At 39.4% G+C, this 8811-nt stretch overlaps 1 protein-coding gene across 2 annotated transcripts in view; it reads right to left on the reverse strand.

Moving 5' to 3' along the window:
• The window catches only part of ST3GAL6 (ST3 beta-galactoside alpha-2,3-sialyltransferase 6), a 42627-nt gene extending 34097 nt beyond the window's left edge, over positions 1–8530 (reverse strand). Inside the window, exon 1 of one of the 2 annotated variants that reach the window (XM_008066428.1) lies at positions 8368–8530. Coding sequence is in view for 1 of the 2 variants with exons in the window: in XM_021716788.1 (XP_021572463.1) it covers positions 1388–1445 (58 nt within the window). In the remaining variant the exon portion in view is untranslated. Of the gene's footprint in view, positions 1–1387; positions 1467–8367 lie in introns of those variants that run through there. The other variant, XM_021716788.1, reaches the window with a different exon arrangement.
• Positions 8531–8811: the final 281 nt, after the last annotated feature.

Here is an 8811-nt window from a genome sequence, read left to right on the forward strand (position 1 = left end):
CTCCCTCCCTCCCTCCCTTCCTTCCTTCCTTCCCAGGATCTCACTCTGTCACCCAGGCAGTGGCATGATCACAACAATCTAAGTCTCATGGAAACCTGGAGCTCCTGGACTTGGGTGATCCTTTCACCTCAGCATTCCAAGGATCAAGGACTACAGGTGCATGCCACCACGCCTTGCTAATTTTTTTATTTTTCATAGAGACAAGGTTTTGCTGTGTTGCGTAGACTGGTCTCAAACTCCTGGGCTCAACAATCCTCCTGCCTCAGCCTCCCAAAATTCTGGGATTACAGGCATGAGCCACTGAACCTAGCCAGGCCCATCCTTTTGATACCAGACTAATCATTACAGAATGTTTCTCCCAGTTGTCAATCCCACTGGCTCCTTAAGCAGGATCAACTCCAGGAATGGTTGAAACAGAAAGTTTATAGTCTTTCTGATTCAAGCTCTGTTGAAATAAAAGCCTATCGCTCCCAATCTTGCTCTTCCCAACCCTGCTCCTCCCAACCACGCCAGTATAGTTTATAAAAACAAAACAAACCCTATGAAGTGATACTTGAAAAATGGTCCTTTTTTTTTTTTTTTTTTTACTCTCCAAAAGCTTTCTCAAACCAAAGGGTGCTTGTTTTTCCAACGACCTAGAAAAAAGTATATTCAGCAATATATCAGCAAGCATTGTTTTACTACTCCTCTAGTAAAAAACCCTGTGGGTAACTCAATCAATATCATACAACACCAAGGAAGAAATGCCCATGACAGCCTTTTCTCCAGATGCTGAGCACACATGGACCCACCTGCCTGGCTTCTCAGTTCCAGGTTCTGTCCCAGCCTGGGTGCAGGTTCTTCCTGATGCCCATCTGCAGGCTCAGCCACTTCAGCACTGGGACTGCTCTCAGCCCAGGAAAAGGATACCCGAGGAGCCCTTGCCTAGCAGCCCCACAGTTTGGCTAGACTCCTGTGGATCCCACAGTGACCCTGGACATCGCATCCACCAAACCTGTGTTCCTGCTGCTGGAAATTCTATCACAGTTTTCTAGTGTCTGCATCGCCCTCTTTCCCAGCCACCCCATCAGCTCTGCAGCCAAACTTCCTATTTTTTTAGTTACCAGGATCCTAAATCATGGCCACATCTGCTCCTCTCAGGTCCCCTATGTTCCCTGCTTCCTCAGTGACAGATGCCCTATTCTTTCTGCTACTAGGTCCCCTCTCACACTCAGCTTGCTGCTGTTCAATAATAAAACCTATTAACTTCCATCTTTGTGCAAGTTAGAAAAGCACACTCCGTCTGGCTCCGTGTAGTACCTAATGCCTAATATCTTAGCAGCCAATTAGATTTCAGCCACAACTCTCCCCTCAGCTAGATACCCTTGTTCATGGCTTCCCTCCACACCCTTACCAGATGGCCCTGCTGACACCAGCGACCATTCAGCCCTCATCCAGGCCTTCATCTATCCAGGTATCCGCAGGTCCTCAGTTCACAATGACACATGTTCCAGACTATGTGGAACATGGCCAGCAGATCTCATATCCTACCTTCCTTCCTCTTTACACGTATTGCCCACTTTGTGATGATTATCTGCAATTGCATGTCCATGCAGGCAAACCTAGAACAACAGGCTTTCCTGCTCTAGCCATGCATTAATGTCTAGATTTTTTGGTCCAGCCTCAACAGGTCCCCTAAGCCTAAGCCTCCCAGATCTAGCCATCTCCAAAGAGCCCTAGCCTTGATAGAAACACGCAGGGCCCCACAGCGATGGGGGTAAAGACCTTAGTCCTCTTCAACTCATTCACCCCCCCGCCCTTGAGGTTCAATTCTTACTTCTTTTTTTTTTTGAGTTGGAGTCTCACTCTGTTGCCCAGACTGCTCCCGGCCACCGCAGCCTCGACTTGCTGGGCTCCCGCGATCCTCCCGCCTCAGCCTTCCGAGTAGCCGGAATTACAGGTACGCGCTACCACGCCCGGCTGATTTTTTGATTTATTGTAGAGATGAGGTCTCACTGCCCAGGCGGGTCTCGAACCTGCGGGCTCAGGCAATCCACTCACCTCAGCCTCCCAAAGGCATGGGATTACAGGCTGAGCCATCAAGCCCGGCTCCCAATTCTTATTTCTAATCAGATGGCCCAAATTTAAGGAGGATGCCTCACTTACATATCAAGAACCTCCACCCTTTGGCAGCAATGCACATGAAAATAATAACACAGTATATTAAGAACTTACTCAATGCCCAGCATAATACCGAGCCTTTTTCCACATAATGATGGCATCAGGCATATTATTACTCCCATGCTAGAGATGTTTAATACCCAGGGCAGTGGCCAGAATTCAAACTGAGATCTGTCTGATTTCAAGCCCACATGTCTAAATTTTGTCTTAGGCCATGGAATACTGCATAGTCATAAAAAGAACAAAATCATGTCCTCTGCAGCAATGTGGATGCAGCTAGAGACCATCATCCTAAGAGAATTATCACAGAAACAGAACACTGAACACTATATGTTCTCCCTGATAAGCAGAAGCTAAACACTGAATATACACAAGCAGACAGACACACTGGGGACTCCTAAAGTGGAGAAAGAGGGAGGGGAATAATGGGAATAAGTCCACCACCCAGGTGATGGGCTTATCAGAAGCACAAACCGCACCAGCATGCAATATTCCTATGTAACAAACCTGCACATGAACCCCTTGAATCTAAAAATAAAATAAAAAAAAGAAACATGATGCTGAGTGGAAAAAAATAAACAAACACATACATACATACAATAATAAAATTGTGCCTTATAGAAAACTATAATTAGTGTGTTTTTAGCTATAACAGTGTCAACCTAATATGTTCACTTAATAAAAACCTTTTTAAAATAAAACAAGGGGATGATGCACATTATTTATCAAATCTACTTATTTAGAAACATTATTATATGAAAAACTATTCACCTCACAAAGAGATAACTCTTAAGGAATCAGTAGTCTGCTGGATGGGATTTTCTGCTAGAAAGACCAAAAAATTCTCAATAGGCCTTAATTAAAGAAATAAAGAATAGCACATACAAATTTAAACAATATGCACTATTACACCCGAAAAGGCTAAATTTAAATCTGAAGTTATAAACTACTATTACATACGAATTAAGAAAAAAAAACCCTCTGAGTAAATTAATAGAAAATTATCACTTGATGTATGCCCCCTCCAAAAACTAATAAATGTATATAGTTTCAACAAATTGGACCAACTGTATAAATTCTGACTGATTTCTAGAGGCATAACTTTTCTTTCTGCATTGTAGAAGGGGAACAGTATAATTAGCTTTCTTTCCCTCCCTCCTTCAATTTTTTTGTGAAATGATATAAAGCTGGTTCCTACATGTGCATGCACACATACACCCTTATCTTTCAGATTTTCCAAGAAAGCCAGGGCTTTTGCCAGTGTTCCTCCTTAGCATTGGTAGACAAATTGCTTCATGTAACGCTAAGCTCTCACTGCCAAAGCAGATGACCAAATCCTCACCTGAAAATGGGGTGTGCTCAAAGAATGTAAAAAGGAGAGAAATGATTTTTCAGCAGAATTTTGTTTTTTTAATAGCACAGCTGGACACACTAAAATCACTCAGCGAACAGCAACTATACCAGATGCTAAAAATAAATGAACTAGAGTTCCTGTTTTCAAGACCTTTCTCTTTAGACTCTGCTCCATTGCAAATACACAAGTAAGCTTTTAAGGGAACTTCTTATGTTCCTACTGTCTATTCACATTTTCTTCCAGAGTCTCACTTCTTCCCTTAAAATGGAAATTTTATCTATATCCTCATATTAACTTCCCACTGATAAAATATCAACCTCCAAGAAGTATTAGATATTGTTTACAGGTGATGACTGTGGCTGATTTTTAAAATTAGCATTATTAGCTTTCTGTTTTTCTTTCTTTCTTTCTTTCTTTCTTTCTTTCTTTCTTTCTTTCTTTCCTTCCTTTCTTCTTTCTTTCTTTCTTCTTTCTTTCTTTCTAGATGGGGGCCTCATTATATTGCTCAGGCTAGTCTCGAACCCCTGTTCTCAAGCAATCCTCTGGCTTCAGCCTCCTGAGTACCTAGGGATAAAATTTGCATACAATACAATTCACCACTTTTAAGGGTACAATTTGATGAGTTTTGGAAACATCTATAAAATCAGGTAGCAATCTCTGAAGTCATTATTCTAACCATTTTCATCAACCCCAAAAGCTCCTTTTTCCCACTTTGTCATCAAAATTCTACCTCTTCCCACTTCCTGGCCCCTGGCAACCTGATCAGCTATCATTATAGTTTTGCCTTTTCTAAAATTTGGCATAAATAAAACAACACAGTATATATTTTATTTCTGGCTTCCTTTAATAACAATGCTTTTTGACAAATTGTCCATGTTGTTGTTTATACCAGGAGTGTGTTCTTTTTGCTCCATATATGTCTATACCACAATTTGTTTATCAATTCACCAGACAAGACACTTTTGGTTTCTTTGCAATTTTTGGTTGCTGTAAATAAAGCTGCATTGAACATTCAGGTACAATTCTTTAGGTGGATATATGCTTTCATGGGTCATATAGTAAATATATTTTTAACTTTATATGAAAACTTTATATTGCATCCCGGTGCCCATTTTGGAAGAACAAATTTACTTTGATCTCTCAGTTAAAACTAAAAAGTTCCTTCCTATAGCAATTCAAATGATTGATGCTGTTGAATAATACAAATCACTGACCAAGATAAGAAACTCTTAATCTATTAATATCGAACACTTCCTAATGCTATGACCTCTTATAAGGGAGCTAAGATATATTATTTCACAATGATTTTGACTATCCGTTATGAGAAATAAAGCAAAATATTTTAGACCCAAAATATTTTAGACTCAAAGTGTGGTCACCTGGGAAGTTGGTAGGCATCACCTGGGAAGTTGGTAGGACCATGGAATCCCAGCCTCACCTTTTGACCCATTGAGTCAGGATCTGCATTTTAGCAAGACTCCCAGGTGACCTGTTTGTTTGAGAATCACTGCAGGAGGTCAGAGAAAAGAGGAATTGTATCTAACTTAGAGCATCAGCACTTTACAAAAAAAAAACATAGCTTTTGAGGAAAACTGGAAGCTCATTCTAAATTCCATGTGTCTTTAAAGTCTTTGGGGCTTGACCTTTTAAAGTTTTCAAACAACAGAATTTTCCCTGAAGAAACTAGTCAGACGTTCTTTGAAAATAAGTGGCTTTGAAAAAAATTTCCCTCACCATTCTAGGGAATGTTTGTGGTTTCTTTGCAAATTCCCTGGACACTGTCCTTCCCATATTATTTTCAATCAGATCCTTCCATCTATTATTGGTATCACTACAATACTACCAGTATTCCTGAGAGAAAACACATAGGATTCTTCTACTCAAGTTACACCTGAGGACACACACTTCATTCTAAATCTCCTTCTGAGTCACCGAAAAGTGCCAAATGAATCACCAAACAAACATCAACAACAATGCTTCCAATTATTGCTATCCACAGTTTGGACCCAAGATTCACAGATCTTAAAGATGAAAAGACCACAAGAGTCAAGGACATTTGTACTATGTTACAGGAAAAGGTAACCAGGATTTAGAAAAATTTTTTAAATGCATCAAAGGTGATCTGGCTAATAGGTAGCACAGTCAGTGGCACAGAACATTTTTACCTAGGTTCCCCTCCAGCACAATTCTTGTCTCCTCATGAACAAACGATAATATTTACTTATGTGATGAGAAAATAGGCAAATCAATAAAGGAATGAATGAATGAATATCTCTAAACCCACTCATCTTTGTTTCGTTCCAATCCTCTCTGACCGTGACAGTTTTCAGTTCCTGACCCACCTCCCCTGAGGGGCACAGCACTGGCCTGGGCCTCCATCCATTCTCTCTCTGCAGGTCCACCTAGATTTCCTCTTCCTCCTCTGTCCACCCAAACACAGGTGTTCTCAAGCTGTTATCTCAATTCTGTCTCCTAAACCCATGTTCTCATTGCTTTTCACCTTAGCTGCCTGCAATTCTCTTCTGTTGAAGCCCACACGCTGTATACAGCATAAAATCCTCACAGCTCGGCTCTCATCTGGTCACTTCGCCTAGCACTTCAGAATTCCATAATTTGGTCCTTCCATCTTGCTTCTCATCATCTTTTTCATGCAATGTGTTCTTTGTGGGTAGCTGCATAATTAGGGTAGCCGCATAAAATTGTTTGCTTGGGAATCAGACCCCCTGAGTTTGAGCCTCGGCTCTTTCTCTGACTGGTTTTTATCATCCTGGGAATTTGCTTTACCTCTTTATAGTTCAGTTCCCTCAGGTGTAAAATGGGGATTAAAAATCTTACCTATTAGAGCTATGACAAGTAGTAAACATCAAGCACTTAAGTATCAGGCACATGCTAAGGATTCTCCTAATTTTGTTTTCTTTCTTTTTTTTTTTTTTAATTGGTGAAATATTAGCTGCCCATACACCAACGCCTCATTAAAAAATGAGCTTCAAAATGTCCTGGTAGGGATCCTAAGAAACTCATGACATTGTGCTAATAATAGCCTCAAAAAATTAAGTTTCCATTCCTGTGCTATTATTGCTGCACATTCATTTGAACATTTGAAAGTATCTATGACAGGAAGCTTTGCTCATCTGCTTCTGAATACAAAGTGGAAGGCATTCAAAACAGTAGTCATTCACTGGCAAAACTCATCTTAGAATTAGACCCTATTTCTGGCCATAGAAGCCACACTTTTTTATGTTTTTCATAAAACATAATAAGTAAAAACAATCCCCCCCCCCATTTGTAATCATTTCAAATGTATATTTTTAAAGCAAGACATAAAATGAAGAACTCTACAATCTTCTGAATTGGGAGACAGGTTTCCTCATACATTCTCATTTGGATTCATTCTAATATTGAGAAGGATGCATATGTTGTGTCTTAAGCTTAGAAGCAAATGCCATGGTGACTTAGCAATGTCTGACAAGGTAAGAAAAGGAAGATTGGAATATCTGTCAGCCCTAGGCTAGAGATTGAAGGCAGACAGTGAACACTGTGCAACAGGTGACAATAAAAATACTTAAATTTCACAAAACACTTATATGAACTGTTCTAATTACTTTAGACATAGAATTAGTTTAATCCTCAAAACTATCCTTTAAGAAAGCCATCATTATTGTTTTCTCTGTCATGTGAATAATGACACTAAAGCATACAGAAATTAACTTGCCCCAGGATAACAAAGTAGTAAGTGGCAGAGCTGGGACTTGAGCCTAGGCACACATCAGAATCCATCTTCATCATTATGCTACAAAGACTCTCAAATACTTCCATCTTCTTGATGCCAGAAAATGTAAAGATTGACAGAAAAGGCAGCTCTGCAAATCGCCAAGATGATTACAGTCCACATTTCATTAAATTAAGATGTTGTTGGCAATTAAAAAAAAATACTGAGGATCTAGACCTTCCTCCAGGTTAGATTCATGGTACTCAAGAGTTCTGTGAGTCCAGTGTCTCAGGAAAATGCTGGCAAGGGCTTTGAAACCATCATGAACAATCTCAGTGTGAACAAGCAAGAGTTCAAGAGATTCCTTGGGACTCAATCACAAAATCTTTGTGAATGTACGACTAGCTGATACCACTAAAGCACAATGTTCTCTGTCAATAAGTATCTTTCACAAAAAGATCTCCAAACATGACTGTAATGTAGCAAAAATGCTAGTATCACTTTCTGATAAAACTCCAAAAAGCTGCTTAGATTCATGAGTACAACATGTAGGTAATTCCTGGTGGACATTTGAACTCTAGAGCTTTCTCAGAATGAAATTTTGCATTGATGTCTGAAATTTGTGCATGGGGTTCCAAGAACAGTAACTAGAATAAGCCTACAAATTACAAGGTAATTTCATGAAATTATTATTAACTGTTTCATGTAAAGACAGAGAAGGAACTAGAATTACTACTGTTGAGAAAACAAGGCCCAAAGGGGCATGCCTCTTGCCCAAGATTACTTCTACAATACGCATTTATGGTGCATGTAATACTCTAGATTTTTATTCCTTAATTACATGTTGGCTTAGAACAGTCCCCCCAAAAGGCCCATTCGTATCAAGAATAAAAATCATATTTAAAATTTCTATAGCTCAGCTTTGGAATATCCTGAAAGGCCATTGACTATATGAACAATCTCATAGGCCCCTCTGGCCACCTGAAAAACTATTAAGAGAGAAAATAACCAATAGCTGGATTCATAGAAGGAGAGGGGATTGCAACATCACAAACAAGAGATATAAACATTGTATAAGAACATATATACAATGTATAAGAACATTCCAGAAATCTGAGACAATGGTAATGTTGCCTTTGCTTACCTGCACTGGTAGAAATCTGTTTCCCAAAGGCCTTCTGTTCCTGAAGATGAAGAATGTGCCAGGATGCCAAAGTTCAGGAGGCTGTTGGCTAAATTCTGAATTGCTGGAGTCTCTCTAATAGAAATTATCCAAGGTCAAGGACTGTGCTTCTTCTTTACTAGCAAGTGCTGAAATAAAACACAAAGATAATGAACTTAAAAGAATGGCTCAACTACCCTAGAAAAAACTAAAGCCACTTAAAGAATTTTAATGAAAATGCTATTTTAGTAAAATTGCTTCTGCTTTTTAAAAAATGCTTTGCAGGATGATGAAATTACCAAACACAAAACAAAACAAAAAAATCCAACAGCAAAACCAACACCACATATTACATGACTGTCGTTCATGCCTTTTTCCAAAGGATCCAGCTCAGTCTCCTTAAAAATAATAACATATCCAGCTCAA

The sequence above is a fragment of the Carlito syrichta genome, unplaced genomic scaffold, assembly GCF_000164805.1.
Source record: "Carlito syrichta isolate Samal-C Ts95f unplaced genomic scaffold, Tarsius_syrichta-2.0.1 Scaffold308920, whole genome shotgun sequence".
NCBI lineage: Eukaryota > Metazoa > Chordata > Mammalia > Primates > Tarsiidae > Carlito > Carlito syrichta.